This window comes from Conger conger, chromosome 8, assembly GCF_963514075.1.
Source record: "Conger conger chromosome 8, fConCon1.1, whole genome shotgun sequence".
NCBI lineage: Eukaryota > Metazoa > Chordata > Actinopteri > Anguilliformes > Congridae > Conger > Conger conger.
Window position 1 is genome coordinate 4,513,233 of NC_083767.1, and position 27,585 is coordinate 4,540,817.

The 27,585-nt window shown below is 45.0% G+C and overlaps 1 protein-coding gene across 1 annotated transcript in view; it reads left to right on the forward strand.

Annotated features, from left to right (window-relative positions):
• Positions 1-1,399: 1,399 nt before the first annotated feature.
• The window catches only part of LOC133135722 (trans-2,3-enoyl-CoA reductase-like), a 42,149-nt gene continuing 15,963 nt past the window's right edge, over positions 1,400-27,585 (forward strand). The window contains exons 1-6 of the mRNA XM_061252948.1: positions 1,400-1,566; positions 11,873-11,924; positions 17,553-17,597; positions 22,380-22,483; positions 22,774-22,883; positions 25,557-25,662. Coding sequence (XP_061108932.1) covers positions 1,402-1,566; positions 11,873-11,924; positions 17,553-17,597; positions 22,380-22,483; positions 22,774-22,883; positions 25,557-25,662 — 582 coding nt within the window. The 5' untranslated portion in view covers positions 1,400-1,401. The remainder of the gene's footprint in view (positions 1,567-11,872; positions 11,925-17,552; positions 17,598-22,379; positions 22,484-22,773; positions 22,884-25,556; positions 25,663-27,585) is intronic.

Consider the following 27,585-nt stretch of genomic DNA (forward strand, 5'->3'; position numbering starts at 1 on the left):
CTTTCTCATTTTCTTCTAGAATGTAGAAGGGTGATGACCTACATATTAAATAGTAAACAAACGAAAAATCACTTTTCATGAAACATTCACAATTCTGAATATAGAAAACTGAACAATTTTCCACAAAGTAATTTTTTAAAAACAAGTTATGAATAGCCACTACTTTATTGTGAATTATTAATGGTGTCAGTTTGTTTTCCAGAATTTTTTCTTGCTTAAAAATGTATCTTGCATGCCTCAAACAAAAAGCAATGTTTACAGTCCAACTTTTATAATGAGACTAATCTTATTCTTATTTCTTTGTACATTCTTGTTAAAAAAACAAAAAACAAGTCAAAAATATTGCCAATATATTGCTATTTCAAGATTTGCCAATGGGGTAAGAAAATACCACTTGTCAAGCATTAAATTAAAACAAGCTAATATGTTCTACTTCAGAGAAATAAAAAAAGATCTCATTACAAGACTAAAATGCTTGTCACGTTTTTCAGTAAACATGATTTTGAAGAGTAATCCCATGGAGTTGACTAGGTTTCTTTATAAATTCTGGCGTTGTGGCTGAAATCACCTCCAGATCTGCTTGATAGTTCCTGCCACTGGCTTGACATCAGCTTCTTAGGCCTTAAACCTGTGGTTCCTGATTAAAGGTGGCCCCTGTTGTGGTTACACCATTCTAACAGAAGTAAAGATGACCAGAACCACGGATGCGTTTAACCATGGCTGTATTCCAACCGCACACTACTCACACTAAATGTCAGGCTGATTTTCATTGAAATGTTGCACAGGTAGTTTGTGGTTTTGAACACAGCCCTTTACTGTTCTGATACATTGATTCACATCAATCAATGTACCAATGCACTGACCTGCACTCATTCTCACTGTGTAGTAATACTTGATGCATGTGCAACTTAAAATAGTGCCATAAGTGAATGCAGGTACACAATGCATTTCCACATACCTAACACAGCGCCCCCCCCCCGACCCCCACCTGTCAATACCTGCACTCTACGTCAGTGATTGACAGCGCTCAGCCCGTCCCACATCGATAAGAGGAGGCCTTCTCCAAAATACCATGCAAGATTAGCAGACGCCCACCCACGCTCTCCATAGAAAAACGAGGCATTCTGTCACCCGGGTTAAATATAGCCGGTGATTAGATAGTTGCTGTTCCTGGTCTTAGATGGCACGCAGCATCGCGTCCCTGAGAGCACTTGGCCCAGCGAGACCATTTAAGAGATTGCCTCCTCTCTCTTTTTTTGGCCACGGGGCAGGGGTGGGGTGGTGGGGGGGGGGGGGTTTGGGGTGGGGCGGTTAGTTTCCACGGAGATACATAATCAGAGAAAGTGGCTGAGGGGGGATGTGTTTTTGTGTTTTTGGTTCACCGGGCGACAGAGGCGAGCGATGTCGCCGGCCAGGCGGGACCCTCCGCGGACGTTCCTCAGCTTCTCCCAGCTGCTGCTGCCGAGCGGGGGCCTGGGACCCCAGCTCCCGCGGCCCAAGATCAGCTACCTGGAGGTGGAGATCCTCGACCAGAGAACCGGGGCGCCCGTGTCCGTCATAGACAAGGTACGGCCGCGCGGTCCGGGCTGAGATGCCACTTGCTGCAGCACGGCACGCGAGGGTGATTTGCTCCACAACATTTTCCTTTAGAGCCTGCAGTCATAAAAATTGTAGTTTGTTGGGTTTCCTGTCTTTAAAAGATGTATGCAGCTGTACGCTTCAGAGGAAGAAGCTGCTTTTGTTTGCTGATGGAAGAACCCTCATCAAAACTGCTGCAATAATAAGTTCTCTCTCTCTGTCTCTTTCCCCATCTGTTTGTATCTCTCTCTCCCTCTCTCAGTCACTCTCCCTCCCTCCCTTCCTGCCTCACTGTTTCTCTCTCTCTCTCCCTTTGCCTCTCTACCTGCTTGTGAGGGTTGTTTGGGTTTGCTTTTTTAATCTCAGTCCTATAACCTCTGTTTCGAATATTGTCCCAATAAAGGGTTTTTAAAAATTGAATCTCTCTCACTCCCTCCCCTACAATCTCTCTGTCCCTCTCCTACTTTCTCTTTCTCCCTATCTCTCTCTCTCCCTCTCTCTCTTCCTCCCTTTGCCTCTCTACCCGAGTGGAGTGTCAATCTCACAGTTCTGTACAGAATGTACGTACATCAGGTGCTCTGTGAGCTGGTAGACGCGGCTACAAAATTCTTGCCCAGTTTAGCTTCCCAAAAAAGGCTGTGGAATGCAGATCTATGTTTTGTTTTAGTTACAGCAAGTGTCACTGGCATTAGCTGATATTAGTGGCCCTCAGGACCGGATCAAACAGGTTTTCCGTGGTCGCCGTGGTGTTGTCACGGAGCTCAGACAGTCTGCGGGGGTTAAGTTTGTTCCTTCGCTAATGATTCAGCGCTTTGCGGGGTTTCTCCACCCCCTCATGCTTCACGCTGCGTCATTGTGCTTCATAGAGCAAGCGTCTGTTCTTTAATACCCCGCCACTGGTGGGGGTGGGAGAATCAGACCACCACCTGATGCCCAAAATGTAGATTTTTAACTTCATGATCAACATCGTTGCAAACTGACCCTGCTGAAACCCCAACTCAAGCTAGGTTTTGAAACAGCTGGTAGCTTGGTGACCAGTTCAGACCATCCCCATACTCAACATGGTTTGACAAGCTCAAGCTATGTTTTGTAACAGCTGGTAGCTTGGTGACCAGTTCAGACCATCCCCATACTCAACATGGTTTGACAAGCTCAAGCTATGTTTTGTAACAGCTGGTAGCTTGGTGACCAGTTCAGACCATCCCCATACTCAACATGGTTTGACAAGCTCAAGCTATGTTTTGTAACAGCTGGTAGCTTGGTGACCAGTTCAGACCATCCCCATACTCAACATGGTTTGGCCAGCTCAAGCTATGTTTTTGAAACAGCTGGTAGCTTGGTGACCAGTTCAGACCATCTCCATACTCAACATGGTTTGGCCAGCTCAAGCTATGTTTTTGAAACAGCTGGTAGCTGGTAATTTCCAGCTGGTCATGGCTGAATTTTGCAGCGGAGGAAATAAGTTTATTTCTTAGGCAGCCGGTCTCGTTGTGCTTCAGACACACTTCAGTGGGGGGGGGGGGGTCATGGGGCTCATTTTGCCTGTGCCTGTGCAGCTATAATGGGCCAGTGAGGGCACGGCTAGCATGTTTCTCTCCGCCGCCGCACCCCGTGATAACGAATTACACAGACCTGAGCAGGCCTGCTGAGGTCTGGGAAGGACAGGGGGGTCTGCCGAAGGCTGGTTAATGATCTGATTGGTCGTAGTGGCAGGGCATCCTGCTGCAAAACCTATTTTATAGGAGAGGGGAGAGCTTTTCCCACTCACAGCGGTGACAATCTATTTTATGTTTCTGTCTCAAAGCTGCTGATAATGCGGGTGGAATCTAAACGGATGGTTCTGACAGTGAAGGCAGTTTTGCACAGTGAGTGAATTGTGCTGTAGAACAGGTTAAGCTCACCTGTGGGATTGTGTTGTGGAACAGGTTATTGTCACCTGTGGGATTGTGCTGTTGGAACAGGTTAAGCTCACCTGTGGGATTGTGCTGTGGAACAGGTTAAGATCACCTGTGGGATTGTGCTGTGGAACAGGTTAAGCTCACCTGTGGATGTGAGCTGCAGCTCCCACCCTGTCCCTGGGGTGTGATGACATCATCACTAGGGGTCAGAATGTGTGCCGTTAGCTCGCTGCTCCCTGTTCTTAAGACGCCCTCTTTGTTTGCCATGGCATGCCATGTGTCCTCCCCTACCCTGGCGTGAGCCTGCCCACAGCACTGCTGCTTCATCCAGGGGTTAAAACATAAATGCAAAGCCACCTCCGTTAATTAGCCAGTGATTCTCCATGGCGACGTGGCGGGCATAGCAATGGCACCGAAGCTGACACTTTGCATACTTATGATGTTTTTTTTTGTTCTTGAACCTTGGTTGGGATCTTAAGTGGCAGATGCTAGGCACCTTTGATTTCCTCTTAGCTAAAAAAAAAAAAAAAAAAAAAATTCACATTCAGGGTGAAAATTAGTAGCAACATCAGAAAGAAAAGGCAGCCACATTGAAGTCATAATAATAAACGCTCATTTCTCTCACAGCCCGACTAACATCACAGAAAGATACCAACGCATTTCACCATTTCCATGCACATAACGCAAGTGCCTACCACTTACTGGAAAAAAGCAGCAGGACTGAACCCTAGGTGCTAACCGTGTTAGCACGTGTTAGCCCGCGGCTAATGCTTTTACACAAGGCCATGACGCTGGCCATGAACACAGAGAGCGGGGGACGGCAACACGTGTAGGTTTGGCTTTAATGATTCTGACTTGTGGATGAGACCTACACAATGTGTGCAGGAGATGCATAGTTTGGACGCCAGACCGTAAGACACATACAGTACAGTAGGAGCCTATCAGTTCAGGTGTAGACTATAGATTTCAGATTTTGTTTAGATTCAGAGTCACCTAATCCATCTGGAGAAAGAGAACATTTATAATTTTGTCTTTTTTTTTGTACAGCCTGCTAGCAAGTTTATATATTAACTCTGTGAGTAATTTAGGGATGTAGAAAAGCACTGTTTTGATAACAAAACAATAATAAAACAAAATAAGACCTAGAATCGCTGTAAAATATGACAAACGTCTGAAAATAAAGCAGCTTAACGAAGTGATGTGGAGCTGCCACAACAGTGGCTGAATGATAAGGGCATTCACATGCAGCGCAGGCAGGCTTTAATGGGCTGAATCCGACAACACCGCAGTCCACACAACAATATAGCTGTCAGTCTGAAGCCGCCAGCTTTTGACAAACACAGACAATGTGCATCACACACAGAAACAAGCTCACATTCTTTGGACTTTTGGGGGATGCTTCCTGCCTCTTGAAATGAATATAAATGGTAGCGAAGACGGGTGCAGAAACTCAGAACAGTGTCAAGGCCGGATCATGAAGTGTTCAGATTTCAGATTTCTGTTCAGACTGCAGAACCCAGGCGGTTTTTAACATGACATCACCGGGTGGCCTGATTGGCTCGTGCTGTAGGATCTCCGTGCCGCTCTCTATAACGCTGAGTGATGAGAAACCGCGTTAATAAGACCACTTTGCTCCTCATAATGGGACTGAAGCTGAGGTTTGATCTTCACACACGTTCGTTTTATCCCGCAGTCGCACTTTCTATGCGCATCCAGAGCCCAGGATCAGAGGCGAAATTAACTTTGAGTCTCTTATCAATGTGAATTATTTAGCATGCCAACAGAGAAAAAGCTTAAGTTTGTATGAATGATTGAAAATGTTCCATCACAATTCTGATGAATAATTAATGATTGGTAGGATGCACAGAGTGCTTTTAAGCTTTAAAATTTAAGAATGAGATACAAGATTATATGGAGACATTGACCTATTTGAATGGTTAACATTACCAAGGCAGTCTTGATACTTTGTGGATTCAGCAGAAATAATTTCCTCACTTTCATGAAATGTAAATGAAGAAGTATAAATAAAAATGAAATCAGACCATTTACTCTATATATTATACAAAGAATATAACTATCAACTCTCAAATCTCTAGGCATTATAGCATCATGCAATGCGACGCTGATATGTAGCATAACTAAATGCATCCAAATGTCAGAATTGGAAAGAAATGTGATCTGAGTGACTTTGACCGTGGAATGAGAGTTGACGCCAGATGGGGTGGTTTGAGTATCTCAGAAACTGCTGATCTACTGGGATTTTCACACACAACAGTATCTGTAGTTTGCAGAGAATGGTGCAAAAAACCAAAAAACATCCATTGAGGAGCAGTTCGTTGCTAATGAGAGGTGAGAGGAGAAGGGCCAAACTGGTCAAAGCTGACAGGAAGGTGACAGTAACGCAAATAACCACGCATTACAACACTGGTATGTAGAAGAGCATCTCTAAACACACAACGTGTCAAAGTGGATAGGCTACAGCGGCAGAAGACTTAATAAGTCGAAAAAATAAGTCTAATAAATACCTAATAAAGTGCTCGCTGACGTCCATTCCTATTGTGGAATGCAATCAAAAGTTTCTGAAATCCGAAGGAGCCGGCGACAAGGAATCAGATTATTTTTTTTGTACAAGAAAAAAGAACCAAACACCGCTGCTAGATAGCATTCTGATGTGGCTGTTATATCTCTTCACAATGGTCTCTGTGCTAGACAGAATGGACAGGAATTCGCCTTCCTCTCTGAATTAGACAAGGCCGAGATTCCACGCGGCCAAAACGGCATTAAGCAAAGCAGTGTGGGGACGTGAATAAATAAATAAATATATCCAGCCCCTGCAGTATAATAATGATTTATTATCCAGCTCTGCGGAGTCAAACCCATGTGCCACCAGGTTTATTTTGGACCCTTATTACATTTTTTGTTGACAAAACCTCAGCAGAAAAGAAGGGCCTCGGTAGAATGAAATGCTGCCTTGCTATGTGGGTTTTCAAGGAAAAAAAACCTTTCATCCCTCTCTTTATAGCTGAAATTCTCTTCAGCATGCACGCACAACATTACTCCGCTGGGGCAGAATTTTATTAAGTCTTTCCCCCGGAGGATTTGAAATAGACTTCTTTCCCCTCCCCAAACCGGAATCATCCGTTGAATTTTCGCGCCCGGCATAAGCAGCGCGTGATGATGTAAAGCTATTTCTGCCGCCCGTATATTTTATACGTTCGTAAAGTGGTGGAAGTCTGTTTAATGTCGCACTGATATTCTCGCTCGTTGCCATCTTGTGCTTTGTTCTCGGCCAATCCCGCACCAATCTATACGTGTCAAGAAAGACTTCGACAAAACAACCGTGACATGAAGGCTAGCTTCTCCGCGGTAGGATGCGGAGCCTTAAAGCTTTCATCGCTTTTGTTGTAGGATGGAGCTCAAGTGTATATTAGGAAAACGAATAGACAAATAACAATGTCACAGCAGAACAGAAGACACAAACTCTTGTAAAGAAAGTACGAGAGAAAAGAAAGGTAGCGTCGAAACTTTGAGAGCTCCCCCATCGCGCCCTCCTCCCCCTTTCGATTCCACAATCTGGGCCCAGGTTTCTTTGGTTCTGAGACGAGTTACACGCCAGTCTCAGGGCGATACAGATCTTAGGTATATTTTGGGATTTAGATATCTTTCTCCGGACTGAATAATTTATATCGGCGGTAGAGGAGGACCAGAGGCCCCCCTACTCCAGGGGGCAGCGGTAGCTAAACCCGGCCTTCCCGTGTGAAGTGCTGTCCTCAGTGTGTGCCCAAGCACAGCTCACTCCACAAAGGCAGGGAGAATAATATCTTGTGGGCGAATGAAGGTCTCCGCGGTTGGCTGAGCCTTCAACGTGTTCTCTCACTTTCACTTTTTGTGTTTCAGCTTTAGCTCCCTGTGTGGGTCTGAGAGTACGGTACTATCACAATGTTACAGGCAAATGTTTTACCTACGCCTGTTTTAATAAATTTGTCCATTAATCTCACAGTCACATTGTCATCATGTGTGGAGACCCGGCTAACAATTTTAGGTTCTTAAGGTTTGTTTTCTGAAGGTTTGTTTTGGTTCCCAGAACGCTCAATTTGTCAGGAATGTCAAAACATTTTACATCATATGTTTTCAGAACGTTCCAGGAACATTATTTTTGTAGTGTTAAGAGTGGAACCTTCTTAGAACCTATAGATAACTGAGTGTTCTCAGAACGTTCCCCGTTAGCTGGGGAAACTCCTTCGTCTGGCCCTGCCTGTATGCTTGCTGCCAGGTTGCTATGTTATTCAATCCGAGCCGCAGCTAAGACAACAAACTAGCGCTCCGAATAATTAAAAATCCAGTGTGTCAGATCAACTTTCAGTAATAACAAATTATGCCTTAATTAACTTTGGAATGGAACACTATTCTGCCCTTTTCTGTTGAGCTGAGCTGAGATGTTATTTGAGGTGGCTATGCATCCAACTTCCACAGAAATGCTGTCTCTGTCCTTTTCCCTTCTTGCCTTTTGAGACAATAATATCACATTACATTACATTACATTACAGTCATTTAGCAGACGCTCTTATCCAGAGCGATGTACAATAAAGTGCAAATCAGAACCAGGGACATACAGTTCCAAGTGCTAGAGTGATCACATAGATAAAAACCTGAACCCTTGTAGAATAATCAGATAACTGTCCAAGTAGCAAGACCACAGTTTTGGTAACTAGAGCAGTACGAATATAAAATGACCTGTCTTCCACCCACAGAACCCGTCACAACCCATCCTCCCAGGGGGTCCAGCACAGTTAGTGGATCTATCTCTGTCCTTCTTTAACACCATCATAGCAGCTCCCACAACTACAATAGGCCAACCTCAGCTCACAAACTGTTTATTATAGCCCACTCATTTAGGAGATGTTCTCCTTTTTAAATAGTCATAAAATGCAGTTTTGTCTGCAGAATCTAGGGGCTGAAATTCACTAAAATGTCATCGCTTTGCGTTGATGGGTATTTTATATGGCTACATGATGCAACACATATTCTCTAAATTCTACAAGCTTGTAGCAAGCATAAGCTCCATTTGCTCACTTTTATTCATGCACTGTAATTCATACGTGTGTGTGCATATTAAATATGAAATATGCCAAGAACAAAATGAAGAAGTGGGATAGAAATATTAATTTCATTATATTGAAATAACAAATCTATCCAATAGACCGTAGCAATACCAGTGCACAGGGGAGAGCGAGGAGAGAGATGTTTGCACAAGGATCAGGATTTTTATTGTCTGTCTGGGTGCCGTGGGGTTCGTTCAGCGGAACTGCTGCCGGCTGCCCATAGATGGCGCTGTTTAACAAATGAACACAGACGCATGAGAGCAGCATCTGCTCCGATGAACCACCGTGGTGTATGCAGGCTTGGGCTGTGCTGGAGACGGATCTCTTTCCCATTCAAACACCACATTAAAGAGCATGCCAAGCACTGAATGCACTTTACATTTTCGCTATATATACTGGAAATGCCAACAGCGCTAATCTAATAAATGAGGATCCTTTGCTACTGAAGGGAGCCTAATCTACACGTGTTTGGGTTTTTGGAAATCTGTTCTTCTTTGACTTCTGAGAGAGCAGTCATTCATACTATATTTCAATGAAAATCTGCCTGAAATTTAGTATGAGTAGTATGCTAGTATGCTAGTATGCTAGTGTGGCGGTTTTGAACACAGCCTGTGCCAGGCTGAAGTGCTCTTGTTGGCTCGACCAGCAGCCATGCCATCCTCCGTTGAAGGTGCTTTTGGCAGTTCTCTGTAAAAAGGCGTACAAAAAAATAAATGGAATTCAATTGAAAAATTGGACGGAATGGAACTGAATTGAAGGGGATTGTGATGTTCTCCCGTCTGTCAGCTGAAGTTAGGCAGCGCCGGGCGTAGTTGGTACCTCCACTGAAGACATGGGAGGTCTGGGGGAAGGGCAGTGGTGTTGGCTGGCGAAGAGAGGGGTTGCCCTCCCTCTGGAGCCAGCAGCAAATGTAGGCCCCCTGACCAAATTTACTCCCTATCCATCTCAGACCGGTCACTGGATCATCCCCACATTTAACTGTCCTAATAACTGCCTCTATATCCACTGTATGAATACAATCCATTCCAAGCACGCTACCCATAATATTTGTTGGTCAGTTTTTTCATTTTTCATATTTCCCTGGTCAGCGTCAATGTCAGCGCTTTGGATAAAGGCGCAATATAAATGCCAACCATTTACCATTCAATCATCATAAGGGATCTGCAGCGAGAGGGAACACACTGTGATTCAGTTAGCACAGCGGGAGAGGTAAGTAATAAGCACTCACAACCTGTTCACCACCGGTTTGGCACAAACACCGGCGCCCTTTGTTAACACGCCGCGGTTCTGGAAATTGCCGGGCTACTGGCCCCATGTGGGCCAGCACTCTCGTACTGCCAGGGGAAGAACCTGCCGGAATGGTGTGTACCAGCACTCGCGCTCATACTCGACCACAAACCAGTTATTAACTGATTCCCCCCCCAGTCCCTCCTCTGTCTTCAGCACATAGAGCAGGTGTGGCCCCCAGCCTAGGCGCTGGTGTCTGACGGCCTTTTGAACGCGGTCTTAAACAGGGGTCGGTTATAGGGGGAAAGACTGGGTAAAAAAACCTAGTGATCTGACTCCAGATTACTGCCGTTCTTCCAGGGGGAGGGAGCCCTCTGTAAACAGCGGAGAACACGAGGCGGTTCGGATTCCGTCCCAGAAGCCCAGTAACTGTTCCGACCCGTGACCCGGGAAGCCGCGCGCGTCTCCCGGTGAATCCTAAACGTCTTCGCGCCGCTCGTGTTTGGGAAGGAATCCCAGCCGTCTGGCACCGGAGCGGGCTCAGAGCAGCGGGATCAGGACGCCAGAGAGACGGAAGAAAGGAAGTAAACATCGTCCATGAATTCCACCCGCCGACTTCAGGGGGCCGAAAGTGCAACGCTCTCGATTTGCATCCCGGCTGATCCAACGGCACCGCTGGGACTTACTGAGCATCGAGGAAAGCAAGTCGTTCTGAAAGAAAAAAAAGAAAGAAAAATTAAACAACACAAACAGACAAGCAGGTGCGCGCGATGGGGTAGGAGCCGTTCCTGCAGCTGGTTTAGTGCAGAGGAGCGCCGAGTCTTTAGTGTGCGGACCCCACCGTGCTCGTTACCGGATCAGAGAGCCGGTGGAGACGGCCTGGCCTACGCCTCGCCTGCTCCCCGCCGTGTGCTGACTCACAAACACATAAACAGAAGGGTTTGTCAACAAATACAAAAACCAAGAGGCAGCCAAACGGCTTGCGCGCAGCCTAGATTATACACTCTGAAATAAGGGTACCGTGGAGGTGCATTTCTGTTCTTTAAGGAACGCATTTCCCGAGAGGTACCAGACTGTTCTTTTGGTTAGAAATAAGTACCTTAAACAAAAAAAGGTACAAATGAATGATTAATCCAATGGCTAGGGGTGCAGTTGTACCACAGAGACAAGCGTGTGTACCTTTTTCTGCACTTTTCGTGCCGTTACTCTGAGAGGGCAACAGCAGCGTTCTCCGCGGCGCGACGCAGTGACCCTGCTGTAGCGGTCAGCTCGCTGACACCGGCCGGGCCGACGCTCTGTCATCGCGGGTCGGCCAGAAGGGAGCGGGCCCAGCGTAACCGTGGAGACGCAGCATGCGCCGCCATTATCCTCAGGTGCGGTGTCGCCGGGTGACAGAGTCTCGGCGCCCCCCCACCCCCCATCCCGCCGTCTCGAAACGACACGCCGGCCAAGTCAGCGGCGTGGGGCGGCTCAGGACTGTGACTCTCTCAGTCCCCGCTATCGATCGAGCGGTGTGACCCCTGGCCCTGTGGTCTAAGCTGCTTGGCAACAGGAGCTCATTATTGCGTCCAAGGGTTCGAAGGAACCATCTGTCTGGAGGCGAGAGATCAGAGGAGACCCACTGTGTCCACTCCGCCTCTTTCACCCCGGGGGGGGGGGCTCAACTTTCCCTCTGAAAAAAACTGACGGTGGACAGTGAGGCCTATCGGTTCAAACTCACACTCGCAGTTTTTCTCAAGATTTTATTTCACACTAAAAATACAGAACACGGAGGGGGAGCTTGTAAGGGGAAAGGAAGGTTTTGATCATGAGAGAAAATATCAAAAGGATGATTCCTTTGGAAGAGATTCTAGACAGCGTTGGTGCCGGGTAGAGATCTATGAGTCAGCCGAATGACAGGCTTCGATTCGGGGCGTTTGACAGGCGAGGGAGGAACTGAGGAGAAGCTGCCTGAAGCAGGAGCCGCAATGAAATTAGGACGAGGCTGGCAGCCATTAATCACGTCCACCTTATTTCACAGGAATAATTGAAGGTCGCCACTTAATCACACTTTGTTTCGTATTGCAGGTGCATCCGTCCTCAACAGTACTTGACTTGAAAAATCGCTTCCATAAAGCATGTAAGTATTGTCTTTCAGCGAATGCTGTTTTTCTTTCCCCCTCCCTCCCCGCACACACACACGCGCACGCGCGCACGCACACACCCACAAACACAGACACACACAGGAGGAGTAAGCCATCAGCCTCTGAGAGAGGTAATTGGTCGGAGCGATTCCTTCATGGCGTGACTGAGCAATGACGTGACACATTGTAGAAGGGGGCTTTAACCACCCAGGAAACGCACTGCGCTGCGTACGTCAGAAAAGGGGGCGGTGGTGGACCGTAATTTGGTTGTTTTGTTTTTATGGGGTGGGTTTTTATGGAGTTTCAAAACAAAGCATCAGCTATTTTTCTTGCCCCTGTTCAGGACCAAGGCTCAATTTAGCAAAATGCCTACCCACACAGTTTCCACAGGAATCAGGTTTCAGCTTAGTCACACACGGCAGATTTTCATCTCCACGCTGAGCAAAGGAAGACATCCACCGTGTCGTGTAAAACGCGTCGGCTGAAAAACCAGCCCCGGCACGATGCATTGATTCAGGATGGAGATTTAACGTGTAATCTTCAGAATCCATTGTAAGGGCTGAACAGTTTTTAAAGATTTTGCTGGGTTCATCTATTGAATTTGAAGTGATCATCGTAATGGTGCAAAGATTATCCCCACTCTTCCCTCAGTGTTCTACCGTATGCTTCCTCAGGTGAATTTTAATTGGCTCAAGGTGAGAACGCATGAAACCGACGCCTTCGGTGTGGCGATCTCATCGTCCACCAGGGGACAGTAAAACGCTATACAGAAATGACTTGCAGGGACTGGATTTTGTAGGTCTTGGACATTGATAATCGAGCTATAAAAGTTAAACTTTTTATCTCACCTAAAATTAGTTACGCTCAATCATAGAGAGAGATAGAGAGCAGTGCAGATTGCTAATCACTCAACTTATTTGTTAAATGCCACATGACGGATATCAGGGTGGACAGATATCAGAAATTGAGGCTTTGAAGACTGAAGTCGCTTGGGCATATTTTTAAAAATAGACATGCACACGTGTGTTAATTACCGGACGCCGCTATTTTAACCCACGCTCAAAGGACGCTATTTCCTTTGAATAATAAATGCGTTTTTGGCACTGACTATTGGCCTATCCGCTAGCTGTATGAGGTTTTTTTCCCCTCCCAAAGACAAAATGTCAGAAGACAACAGTGGAGCATAGAGAGAACAGCCTAGAGGGTGTTGGGGATTCGTGGCAGAAAATGACGCCACTCCAAGCAATCACAGAGTGAGCGCCAACAATGCTATTTTCTCGTGATTGAGAATCGCACGAGTCGATGAGTGATGTTTCTATGGAAACCCGAAGCTTGTATGAACCCGTCAGATAATTTCCCAGTGGACTGTTCGCAAAGTTAGAATATAAGCTAAGGGTCCGGACTGATGAGACGGCAGTATCCCGTTTCCACCGCGGTCTAATTGTCTCCCTGACTGTGTCGATGAATGAGAAGTTTGGCTGTGAAGGCGATGTTCCACCCCGGACGCGGTACAGTGTGTACCCACATTATTAGTCTGCTGCGGTCGGATGCGAGGCCCTTGCAGTGGTTCAGAGACTATTTAAATGCAGCCACGGTTGTGGAGGCACGCTTTATAGAAGGGATCTGCGGACCCGTGGAACAGCGGCGCGCGTCCGTCTCTCCTTCTGCAAAACGGAGCTAATGAAACGCGATACCACACCGGAGCTCCATGTTGTCCTGCGAACTGCGGAATAAAACTGCCTCGAAGCATTAATATCGCGGGCAAGGTAAACGCTGGAGACCGCTGCCGACAGACTTTGAAGGCTAACGGATAGACGGCTATTCGAAACGTGTTCCAGGAAGCGGCGAGAGAAAATAGTAATTATTTGTGCAACGGAAAGTCGTGTCCGCCGGGTTTAGCGGCTGCCGGCCTTGTGTTTGCTCATCTTTTACTCCACTGTGCTATTAAGAAGTTCCACAAACACAGAACGCTGAGATCCCAGCCAGGGCCCAGTGAAAAGCTGTGTTGTTGTTGACGTAGAAACACAGCAGGGGCGTCGCTTAATCCAGGTTGAACATGGAAAGCCCGCCATTTACTGGCTGTGTGGGAGGCCGTTCTCGCTCCTGGAAATCCTCGGTTTTAGACGCCGACCGCTGCTTCCTCGCCCTTTGGAAAATGTCACCGAGTGGAGGCTTCCCAAGGTGAATTACACCTGAAAACCTACAAGGCCTGCTGGCCTTCAATGGTCCCTGAAATAGGCAGCTCTCACTCTGGTGCCGGGGTAAGGTATTCCTGTTTTATTAATGTATTTATTTCGGACACCCTGCTAAAACAGTCATTAATCATTGTCAAGGTGCTGCTCGGGCAAACTCCGCTTAAGAGTTTCATGAGCAATAATATGGGTCGTGTACTCCAGTGTACTCTCTGTCTCTGTGTGTGTGTGAGATATATTACGTACATATACAGTATAAACACACACACACACACACACACACACACACACCAAGGTCACCAACTGTGGTCAACTGCTGATCCATTGTGCTCACTGCCTTTGGGGTGTGTGTGTGTGTTTGTGTGTGTGTGTGTGTGTGTGTGAGAGAGAGAGAGAGAGAGCACTCCAGCACATAAAATGATGAATTTGAGGTTAAAGTGCAGGCTGTCAGCTATCATTTCAGCATATACACATCCTTGTAGGAAGTGCAGATCTTTTTATACACAGTCCCCCATTTGCAACATTAGTTCACGCACAAGGAAACTGACAAAAGGTCAAGAGTTGATTGTAGGTGTGGAGTGTGTTGCTCTCAACATACGTACCACAGCCTGTAAAGAAGGTCAAAAGGAATACATTGATTAGTGACGAAGCCAAAACATTGGGTGTGTTGAAGTCAAGTGTCTGATACAGTGTTAGGAAGCAATAACGTACTGGTGAGCTCAGCAATAGCAAACAACTTGGGAGACCACAGGAGAGAGGAGAGAAGAATACTTTCAATTGTGAAGAACAATCCCTTTCCTACTGTCAAATGGATGAAGAACACCCTCCAGGATGTTTGGCGTAGATGTATCAAGGACTGCCGTAATGGGAGCACTACACCATCATAAACTCAGAGGGTACATCACAACATGGAAAACCGCTGGTCAGCTTCACGAAGAGTGCCCTGGTTGAAGTTTGTTCAAAACCCACACGTTGAAATAATACAATTTCAGTACATTGAAGAAGACTGCAAAGTTCTGGAAGTCTCATGGACAGTCAGATGAGACTAGCGTTAACCTGCGGCAAAGCGGCAGAGAGGGGGGATCTGTGGAGAAAGAAAGGAGCTGCTCGTTATTGGTCTGTGAAACGTGGCGGAGGTGGTGTTGTGACGTGGGCTGCATCGTGGCTTCCTTCGCCAGCCCATCACGACGCGTTGTCCTCCAGCACGCAGACTGCGGAGAGGAAACGCAGCTTCAGAGACCAGCACGTACCCGTCTGCGCTCTCCTCATTTTTTGGGGGTTTAAAAAAGAAAATCATTTTCTGAAATATGAATGAAAAAAGAAGGTGAAGGATAGCCTCACATTTTGGCAGTTTTAACAAGCCTTCATTCGAGAGCCACACTTTTATTCGTTCGCCTCCGGCACTTTTTCAGAACTTTTCTCAGTGTGCGATAGTTCTCTTTATCTATAACTTTATAAAATACAAAAGCCAACGACAACAATAACATTATTAGGTGCTGTATGCGTCCCATAGACAGGGAACAATGTTGCAGCGTGGAGCCAAGCAGTATAAATATTCTGGTAATGGCATAATCATGGACGCTCTTATCAAAGACAAACTAAATGAATTAACTGATAGTTTACAAGAATTAAAGTGGGAACTATAATTCCCATCGATTTGGCTCAGTAGAGCATCACTGATTATAATGGTTAGACTCCACAATTGATCAATTGGAATAACATTTGTATTATTCACACAATATGCACTGAGATACTTTAGTGATGCATAAGGAAACTCAAAGCAGTGAAACTAATTAACTGTGTGAATTAACCCAGGCTCCGGGTAGGTTCCATACAGCGCTTTCCACACATCATGATATTGATTTTTGGACTGCTTATCTCTAGGATTCCAAATTATTGGAAATAACGTAGCTGTGTTTAAGTCTTAATACCAGTCTAGTACCAGGCAAAATTATACTTATTTTTCTCTGTAATGTTGTTGAAAACATGTTGAGAATATTATCACAATTAATTATTGTATTTATAAATTATTGTACAGCTTGATTTTTGTATTTGAGTAAATCTAGCAGCAGGATTTTTTCAACACATCTTCAAAAGTTTGTTTGCTCAGAAAACCACAGAAAGTATGATTGATTGATACTCACCCTGTGAAGTGATTTGGAAAAGAAGAAACATGCTTTTAGTTTTTAGAAATATAATCAAATTATTTATGATATGTGTTTATGTTAAATTAAAGAAATCACTGCGTCAGTGTGACTTCATGAATTCAGAATATTCTCCATCTATGTTTCTAATCCGGAAACCAACCATGTGATGTAAGCTCTCAGTCAGAAGTAAAATAGAATTATTAATTTGAGGAACACTCCAGGATTTCCCCCAGTGAGGGAGGCCTCTTAGGAGCTGGGATTGCTATTTTGTCATGCCCGCAGACACACAAAAGAAAAACGATTTAGCTTTTAGTAATTGTTGCTTTTAATTACTTTTCTTGCTAACCCTCCCAAAATGGTCAATTTTACAACTCATTCTGTCATTATTGAATTATCCGAACAAGCCTACAGAACATGTTGCACATTAATAATTCAAATGAGTCATATTATTTCCCACCAAACCTGTCCTTGCCAAGTTCCCTGCTGAAAAAAATGGCTGAAATTAAGTTTTGAAACTGTTGGTAGCTGGTTGACCAGTTAGACCAGCTGTGTACTCAACATGGTTTGACCAGCTCAAGCTGGTAGCTGGTATTTCAAGCTGGTCATAGCTGGATTTTACAGCAGGGCTGAGATGTGCTTATAATGTGGATGTGTAACAATAGAATATGTACAGTTCTGCGCAAAACTCTTAGGCACCTGTATAACATTCTGTATAGGTAAGATGCTTTCAAAAATAATTCAATGAAAGGTCCTAAATAAACGTACTATACATTTTACATGACATTTTAGTAATTTGACAGAATAGTTAAAAACTGAATCAAATCAATATCTTTGTGACTACCCTTCGGCGTTAAAACCACATCACTTCTCTGAGATAGCCAACGCTGTCCTGCAGTTCTATAAGACAATCAGCAGGGAGGTTGTTGCCAGCATGTTGGGGAACTTGCCACAGTTCTTCTGCAGACTTTGGTTGACTTTTTGCTTCTGATCTCAGACAGCCTTGATAAAGTTTTTATGTAAAAAATAGTCAATTACAGTAATATGTAACTTTTGTTAAATTAAATACAAAAATGTCTCTGTAAAATTAAATCTTTCAGAAAATGAATATTTGGAAATCTCAAATGTGTTCTTTTATACTAACGCACACACACAAAAACCCCATATATATTATAAAGTCTAGAGTGCCTAAGACTTCTGCGTACTACTGTATGTGGACAGGATATCAGAAGTCCAGTCGCTGGTGGACATTAAATGAGGATGCTGTTGTTTTGTTTTTGTCGAGCAGGTCCTGGGTGGTGCCCATCCCGAACAGGCCTCCGTACTGACCCCAGTAAGTAGACCCAGCCAGCGGAAACACGCCAGATCACCAGCTGCTAGGAGCAGGCCGTAGCTGACCACCATCACACTAACTCTACTATGATCAGGAACACCTCCGTATATCACCAACCGAGGATATGGGCGAAGAGCTTCCTCTCTGTGATAACGTGTCATAACACACGCTTCTTTTGAGAGAGAAGAGAAAAGGCAAACCTGGAGATTTTACTGTAGCTTAAAGTGTCTGTTTTGTACAGTTAAGCATCGCAGCCACCTACATGTGACAGACAATAACGTTTATATGCAGAGAAGCATTAAAAACATTTCTTCATGGGAAACTGTTTAAAGGTTCTTTGAAGCTATGAAATCTTTTTAAAAAGTTCAAATTAAAACTGTGAAGGCAGAAAGAAAAGGTATTCAGAAAATCATTCAATGTTACTGTGAAAAGACTACAGTCCATTTCAGAAAGATGGTTGACAAATTGCTGTAAGCTTGCTCAAGCAGCTCTATAAAACACCTTTAAGTCATCAGTATGGGCCTTCCTTCATAGTACCTATAATTGAAGGGCAAGGATTCCTGTGTTTTAACATTTGGTTATTCTTTTTGTCTCTGAATTGCATAAACTATTTAATTTCTTTACACTTTCCTGCTCAACAGACTTTCCAGAATTCAGACGCTCATATTTATCACATTCTGAAATTCCAAAAACATTCTGAAGGCATCCAAATGAATTTCGCAATCAGAACTGGCCTTAAGGTTTTCAGATTTGTGTCCATGCTTTAAAAACTTACAGACTGGTTCTCAAAATGTTCAGTTGGTAAAGTTTGTGAAAGTGGGCTGTATTTGCTGTTTGGAGTCCTAGTTGTTGTGATATTGGCTGATAATATACACTGTGACCAATTTACCAGTTTATTAATAAAGGTACAGCTTGTAAATGCAAATATGTAATCAGCCAATCATGTGGCAGCAATGCATAGAAGCATACAGATGTGGTAAAGAGGTTCAGCTGTTCAGACCAAATGTCAGAATGGGGAAGAAATGTGATCTAAGGGACTTTGACCTTAGAATGATTGTTGGTGCCAGACAGGGTGGTTTGAGTATCTCAGCTGATCAGCTGCTGATCTACGGGGATTTTCACACACAAGTCTCTTAAGAGTCTTTTGTGCACCCGACTACCACTGCAAGTCTTCATCCTTCATCCTTCCAATCAACAAACAATATCGCCGTGTCCAGCAAAGGCTGTTACCCAGGGGGTCGATGATGTAATGTTCGAACCATTTGCCTGCAAAAGTGACTAACATTTAGGTAAAGAACTACTCAAACACATCGTTGTCATGCACATCTAAAATGACTTATGATTTATAAGATTTATGATAATTCAACTGTATAAGGAAGAGGAAAGCCAAGGGAAAAAACAGGAGATTCCAAACTTCCAACCATGCAAGAACGAGAGACAGCTGAAACTCACAATCGGACAGATTCAGATGCGAAGAAATCCGCAGGTGATTCTGTCGATCCTTCTGCTGTGAGAAGACAACTCAATGCCCTGGTTCTGAAAAGGATGTGTAGCTGCCAGAAAGTCACTCCTCAGAAAAGGAAATAAACAACAGCGATGAAAATGTTACAATCGAACCCCGAAACGGGCCACCTGAGACCCATCCCCTCCGGACAGCGTTTGATTGGGAGCAAATTCAAATCAATTCACAGCAAGATAATGACCAAGTGCACTGCCAAGAGGTTCAAGCTGCTGTGTTCAGAACAATGGACAAATGTGTTTGGGATTACTTGGATCGAAAAAGAAAGCAGAAAACGCAACCAATTTCAAAGGTTGACAAGTTTACAAGAAGCCTGGAAAAATATCCCTGCAGATTTCTGTGGAAAAACTCAAAGCAAGTAAGTCTCCTGAATAGAAGCTGGAATACAGGCAAAGGGTGGACTCATTAAATACCAGAAGATTTGTACATAGTTGTGGAGGCGTTTGTGCAATTTAGTGTTAAATGTATGATTGCTGCATTATTTTCTCATGTAAAGAAAATGTAAATAAATAACTTGGCTGTTTTCCCTGGAAGGTAAATAAAGGAAGGGTGGTCTACTGTTCTCTATTGCACAGCACTGTATAATCTTTGCATTCTGTTTAGGAATCCTGTAGTCTCACAATGACATTGATATTCCATTACATAAACAAGCGCGTATGAAACATATGTGGTCTCGCAGCACGCTGTGATTTCTACACGCTGCGATTTCGCGCTTCAGACGAGTCGTAAATTATTTTAGGATGGATGAAGAAATGTACTTTCTAATCCTCATCTGCTCCGCCACTGTGTGTGTGAGTGATGGTGGTGCCTTCCTCCTGGACAGCCTGGCTCGGTGGTATAATCTGCTTTATTCTCAGACAAGAGGAGATGGCTGCTTCTCAAATTTGTTTCAGCGTGGGGGCAAATCTGGGGCGGAAGCGCGGTCATATTTTGGCACTTTTCATTTCGCTAAAGGTTAAGCGTGTCATTTAAAAAATAACAAAGCTTCCAGGTTACATAAGTCTCTACATAATAGCAGGACGGCATGCATTTAATGAATAACAAATCGACTAATCTCAGAAAAATCTGATAGAGAAAATCTGATCTGCGACCAGTGTGATTGTGTGGAGAAAGGAGCGGTGATGTCACCGAGACAGAATTTGGGAATATTGAAGGGATGTTTTACACATCAATTACGCTCCGTGCGAAATGTCAGCGCGGCCCAGGAAAGGGCTGAAACGGGCCGTCTTTATGCAGGCCCACGGAGCGGATCGCCCGTCGCGGAGCGGAGCATGCTGGGAAGTTTTGATTCCATTCAGGCGTAGACTCAGGCGGAGGGGGGTCGCGCGGGGTCAAGTGTTTGATGGCGCCTCTCTGCACCGTCGCAGCGGGCCGCCGTCTGTGTGCCCGCGCCCGCGACTCCCTCGCCGTAAACAGCGCCTCTCCGTCCGCCCGGCGCCTGTCAATCACTCCGGCTCCTGGCCTGCGCTCGTTAAAGCCCGACGCCCATCTGCCGGGGTGTCGAGGGCTCGCCGCGTCCCCGGGGGGAGGGGGACGTCGCGTGTGGCCCCGTCCTCTCCGTGCGGTCCCGTCCTCTCCACGCTTAACGCAGGTTCAGGAGAAACCCGCGGCTGGCTGCCGGGGGCATTCATAATGCGGCGGGCGCAGATGTTCCCCCCGCTGGCACAGCTGTCCCCGCCTCACTGTCAGGGCTGGTGATGAACAGAGTCCTCCTGGAACACTGCCCTACGGGGAAAATCGTTCAGACCGGAGGGTAGTGCGTCTCCGTCGCATGCATGGCATCTGTGACATCGCGGCGTTTCATCTGTGGGGGATGTGTTGAGGATTAATGAGGGCTGTATTTAAGATTATTTCCTGGCCCCTACTGAGAAGACATGGTTAAATTTGTTATTGTACTTATAGAAATGATGGTGACTTTATTTCGTTGATTATCGTACCAAAGTGTGTCTGCATTGAATGTTCTTTCATGTTTGTTTTTTTTCCCGTATATCGCCGCAGACGTATGGGAAAGTGACGGGTCATAAGTTAATGTGATATATTTGCAGTATAATTCAAAAGGGATATTTACTTTCAAATTCAAATCAACATAATGCATGAATGTATTTATATTTCAAATGGAGAAGAAACATTCAAATTTGCATTTCAAAATGAACATAGCAATCTTTCCACTGCTAAATCAAACCATGAAACTGGGTATCCAATCAAACTGGAGGATTTTGACTGTTTTCTGATGCTGTGTGTCAGTGTCAATTTCTTAAGTCAGTAACACATTCATTATGAGCATATTTCTGCATAAACATGTGTTAATTTATTTTTACAATGCAGTCGCAATCTTGAAATCAAACATGCTTTGTTACTTTGGACTGTTTACAGATTTACACAGGGTGTGTATATATATATATATATATATATATATATATATATATATATATATATACTGACTGTTAAGAAAAAAACAAGAGTATGACAAGAACACATCAGGAAACATACTAACTTTAGATTGATTATACAGCACGTCATCATGTGAATCACAATCACAAAAATATGCCAAGGATTGGGTTAAACTGTAAAGGTTTTACCACAACCCGTGGTCTTCTGCTTCGTTCATATTCTGCTCCACACTCCGAAAACTATGAAAACAGTTTTGACATTATTGTCATATGATGTGTGGATATTATAAAAGCTAAAACTTTGTAAGCTTTATATGCCAAAAAGACGATTTTCTTTTCCTACAAAAGTAAAACTAATATTGTTAAAATCGTGGTGGGGGCTTTACCAGATTAGTCAATCTGAACGTGCTCTAGACGAAAGCCATTTGAGAGCGGATGAGCTCTTCTGCTGCAGAAAGCAATACGCCAGACCATTCTTCTGCCCTGGGGTTTGACCTTTTCACAAGGGGGAGAAAATCCATCCATTTCAATGCTCCATCTATCTGCTGTTCCCGTAGACGGCCACCGGCCGGCTGATGCATCTCTGCCCGAATTCACACTGTTTGCAGGGCACTTTAGCCCCGTTTAGTGCTCCTATAAATAAAATTGATTCCTGACATAAATGTTGCATGGTCTGTCGTTTCCCGGCGTAAGTGCAGTGTCTGTTCCTTTGCGCTCCATCTCCTGAACGACGTCCCAACGTCTCGTTGGGCAGTATTAGAGGGGGCGCCATAGGCGGGGCGCTGGGTTCCCTTCACGGTTCAGCCCCCCTGAGAGGTGCATGCTGGGAGCCTGACGGCAGACAGATGGTGTCCCTTGTCCTTGACCTCACAGACGGGCCTTTCCTGCCGGACGCCTGCGTCATGGAGACCATCGCCACCTCCTCGTTGGTCTCGGTCTACCCCACGGACCTGGGTCGGCAGGTCGGCTGGACCGCGGTGAGTGAGCAGCACCGCTCGGGTAGCTGTGCGATTTACCTCACTCAAATGGAGGATTTAAGAGAATTCCCCTATCAGCAGAGATGGGGGATTCTTCAGCCCTGTCACCATGGTACACTGGTCTAATGCTGCAGTCCTGCACGGTGCTTGTAATGACACTACTTAGAGCTGTGGGCCCATTAGTCTTCCCTTTTAGGACTACAAAATCAGACCGCTGTTGAAAAGCAGCTTGGGGGGACTTTTCATCATAATCCGTGTCACTGAGACGCCTCCTTCCTGTCCGTTCACAGGTGTTTCTGAGTCAGTATGTCGGCCCTCTGCTGATATACCTGCTGTTTTATCTGCGCCTGTCGAACGTGTACCAGGACTCTGTAAACAGCCCGCGGCCTCTTGTAGTGCAGTAAGTATTATGGACAAATTGGCTTCTTGTCTGAGTTTACGTTCATTTTTGAGGAAGTAGCAGAGAGAAAAATGTCTGATCCTGCTCTTACTTGTATTATAATCTGAAAGCCCCAGTGTGCGGATTTGTTGAAAGATTACATTTTCTTTCCTTGAATTTCTGCAAATTACTTAAAGAAACTCTGCACTTCGGGATTTTGGAATTTGAAAGCATTTTGTTTCTCCTCATGCAGTGTTATAACCCAATGTCAGTACAACAGACTGCCGTGTATTCAGTGCATAGTTGTTTTAACCTAACAGACTGGTGTGTATTCAGTGCACAGCTGTTTTAACTTGACAGACTTGTGTGAAATCAGTGCGTAGCTGTTTTAACCTAACAGACTGGTGAGTTTTCGATGCGTAGCAGTTTTAACCTAACAGACTGGCATGTATTCAGTGTGTAGCTGTGTTCTTCCCCTGTTTTAACCTAACAGACCGGTGTGTATTTAGTGTGTAGCAGTTTTAACCTAACAGACTGGCGTTTATTCAGTGCGTAGCTGTTTTAACCTAACAGACTGGCGTGTATTCAGTGCGTAGCTGTTTTAACCTAACAGACTGGCGTGTATTCGGTGCGTAGCTGTTTTAACCTAACAGACTGGCGTGTATTCGGTGCGTAGCTGTTTTAACCTAACAGACTGGCGTGTATTCGGTGCGTAGCTGTTTTAACCTAACAGACTGGCGTGTATTCGGTGCGTAGTTGTTTTAACCTAACAGACTGGCGTGTATTCGGTGCGTAGCTGTTTTAACCTAAAAGACTGGCGTGTATTCGGTGCGTAGCAGTTTTAACCTAACAGACTGGCGTGTATTCAGTGCGTAGCTGTTTTAACCTAAAAGACTGGCGTGTATTCGGTGCGTAGCTGTTTTAACCTAAAAGACTGGCGTGTATTCAGTGCGTAGCTGTTTTAACCTAACAGACTGGCGTGTATTCGGTGCGTAGCTGTTTTAACCTAAAAGACTGGCGTGTATTCGGTGCGTAGCTGTTTTAACCTAACAGACTGGCGTGTATTTGGTGCGTAGCTGTTTTAACCTGAAAGACTGGCGTGTATTCGGTGCGTAGCTGTTTTAACCTAACAGACTGGCGTGTATTCGGTGCGTAGCTGTTTTAACCTAACAGACTGGCATGTATTCAGTGTGTAGCTGTGTTCTTCCCCTGTTTTAACCTAACAGACTGGCGTTTATTCAGTGCGTAGCTGTTTTAACCTGAAAGACTGGCGTGTATTCAGTGCGTAGCTGTTTTAACCTAACAGACTGGCGTGTATTCGGTGCGTAGCTGTTTTAACCTAACAGACTGGCGTGTATTCGGTGCGTAGCTGTTTTAACCTAAAAGACTGGCGTGTATTCGGTGCGTAGCTGTTTTAACCTAACAGACTGGCGTGTATTCGGTGCGTAGCTGTTTTAACCTAAAAGACTGGCGTGTATTCGGTGCGTAGCTGTTTTAACCTAACAGACTGGCGTGTATTCGGTGCGTAGCTGTTTTAACCTAACAGACTGGCGTGTATTCAGTGCGTAGCTGTTTTAACCTAAAAGACTGGCGTGTATTCGGTGCGTAGCTGTTTTAACCTAACAGACTGGCGTGTATTCGGTGCGTAGCTGTTTTAACCTGAAAGACTGGCGTGTATTCGGTGCGTAGCTGTTTTAACCTAACAGACTGGCGTGTATTCGGTGCGTAGCTGTTTTAACCTAACAGACTGGCATGTATTCAGTGTGTAGCTGTGTTCTTCCCCTGTTTTAACCTAACAGACTGGCGTTTATTCAGTGCGTAGCTGTTTTAACCTGAAAGACTGGCGTGTATTCAGTGCGTAGCTGTTTTAACCTAACAGACTGGCGTGTATTCGGTGCGTAGCTGTTTTAACCTAACAGACTGGCGTGTATTCGGTGCGTAGCTGTTTTAACCTAACAGACTGGCGTGTATTCGGTGCGTAGCTGTTTTAACCTAAAAGACTGGCGTGTATTCGGTGCGTAGCTGTTTTAACCTAACAGACTGGCGTGTATTCGGTGCGTAGCTGTTTTAACCTAACAGACTGGCGTGTATTCGGTGCGTAGCTGTTTTAACCTAACAGACTGGCGTGTATTCGGTGCGTAGCTGTTTTAACCTAACAGACTGGCGTGTATTCGGTGCGTAGCTGTTTTAACCTAACAGACTGGCGTGTATTCGGTGCGTAGCTGTTTTAACCTAACAGACTGGCGTGTATTCGGTGCGTAGCTGTTTTAACCTAAAAGACTGGCGTGTATTCGGTGCGTAGCTGTTTTAACCTAACAGACTGGCGTGTATTCGGTGCGTAGCTGTTTTAACCTAAAAGACTGGCGTGTATTCGGTGCGTAGCTGTTTTAACCTAACAGAATGTCGTGTATTCGGTGCGTAGCAGTTTTAACCTAACAGACTGGCGTGTATTCGGTGCGTAGCTGTTTTAACCTAACAGACTGGCGTGTATTCGGTGCGTAGCTGTTTTAACCTAAAAGACTGGCGTGTCTTCGGTGCGTGTTGAAGCAGCTGCTTTAATGGCCACACGAGGCCTTGCCGGCTGTCAAGGCCGAGACGGCGGCGGTGTTGACGGTGTTCGGAGTCGGCCGATTATGTCTAATGCCAGTGTTTTTGTGTTTAACGCGTGTTTTGTGTTTCTCTTCCTTTCCCTAGCCTGGCCTGTTTCTGCCACTCTCTGCACTACATCAAACATCTTCTGGAGACTCTGTTTGTTCACAAGCTGTGCGAGGGATCCACTCCCCTGCGAAACCTGCTCAAGGTATTGTGGGAAGAGTTGAGTTTGCATGCCGGGGAGCCGTCGTCTGTGTGGTGTGCGCTGTGTTTGGCCCGGAGATGCTAAATCCGTTCATCTTGACTGACCGTATGTTACGAGGTTCACAGTGTTTAACCCAAGAAGGATTGTAACTGTTCCAGAGTTCCAGCTGTCACAAGCCTTTGTTCTGCAACCTTTCTTTTGAAGGATTTATACAGTGTCAGATTTAAACCTGGATCAGGCATCTAATGCAGAAGCACTACTTTTGCTCAGTTCACATTAAACACAACAATCATAACAAAAACTTTGACTTATACTTAACAATTTCATAATAAATCACAGGTTGAAGATCCGTCTTTTAAATTATGATTGATTTATTTGGTTTATAAACCCTCCAGACAGGTTACACACAATGATGTAGCCAATGGGAACTTCAGTTTATGAACATCAACATTCAGGCTTTTGTGACTTAGTTTGCTGCTGCAGTGTTCCCATCTTTTAACCTTCAACAGGATTGGCAACCGAGTCCATATTTCTTTGCCTCAAACTCCCATAGCTTCTTCCTGTAAAGTATGTGAGGAGCTGGAACAATGCTTGATGGGAATTCTATTATAATAGTGAACTATGATACAATAAAAAAATAAAAAAGACTGTTTATAACTTATAAAAGTGAATCAAGCAGTTTATTGTTTAGACTATGACGGCAATAAAAATGTATTAACATAATGCTGCAGAGCCACATGGGAGGACCCTGTTGTTCTGAGCTGAGGAAGAAAGGCCAAACGGAAACAGAAGCAGGAGAAATGAGGCGGCTGTTCTCTGGGCGCCTGTAGTGAAAATGCAGAGGCTGCTTCTGGGAGGCGGGCGGCTCGTCAGTCGATAGATCACTGGGCTGCGGGGCGGATATCGGGGGCGTCGTTCTGGACAACGACAGCGCAGCGTCGAGGGGTCCTCGAGCGGGCGGCGAGCACAGCGGGCGTCCGGCCCAAAGCCTGTCTCAGGGGCCCAGAGACGGGCCTCACGCTCGCTCGCACAGACACCACTAATCCCCGCAATCAATAGCCGGCAACGACACCCGCAGCATTAACACACACGGGACTCTCAAATAAAGGCACGAAGAGTGCCTAAAAAGGTACAAATGCTTGTTGCTGGGGTGGTACCCTAGAGGTGCATAACATTATACCCCTAGCCAGCAATATATAATATTTATTTTATTAATAAACCGTTATTTATACAATAAATAACTTGACTGAGCATACCTGCTCTTAAGCAGCAACGCCCTGTTAATGCCCCCCCAAGATACATTTGGATCTTTTTTGCTTGGAAAACATACTCATTTGTAACCTGAGAGAGCATTACTGTATGTTCCTGGTACATTTGGGAAATTTCATCCTTGAAGAACCAAAATATACTTCCACTGTCACTTTATTTCTGAGTGTGAGCTGTACTGTTTTAAAATCAGGAATTCAAGTTCAACTCCAGCCTGGCTTAAATGGCATTTTTCCCCCCTTTGGGTTATTCCTGAACCTGCCAAACTGAGATGGCCCTTACGCGCTCTTTCAAAGACACCTCTAATCCCCGGCAATCAATAGCCAGCAACGGCACCTGCAGCATTAACACACACAGCCGTACTGTTTCAAAGTTCAATTCCAGTTCAACTCCAACATTGGCTTAAATAGCTATTTTTCCCCTTAAAAACACAGCTTGGTGAGTTATGTTTTTGGGTGATTGCTGAACTTGCCAAACTATGCTCATTTATTTCAATCTTCAGTATACAGTTTGGAAAGTTCAGCAATCGCCAAGAAATATCTGGCCAAACTCCTGTTCTCTGTTTTATTAACTCTATAGCCAGGATTAAGCAAATATTTGTCAAGTCCTGGCTACAGTAATTAAAAAAATAGAGCATAAGTTTGTGTCCTGTATTTGCAT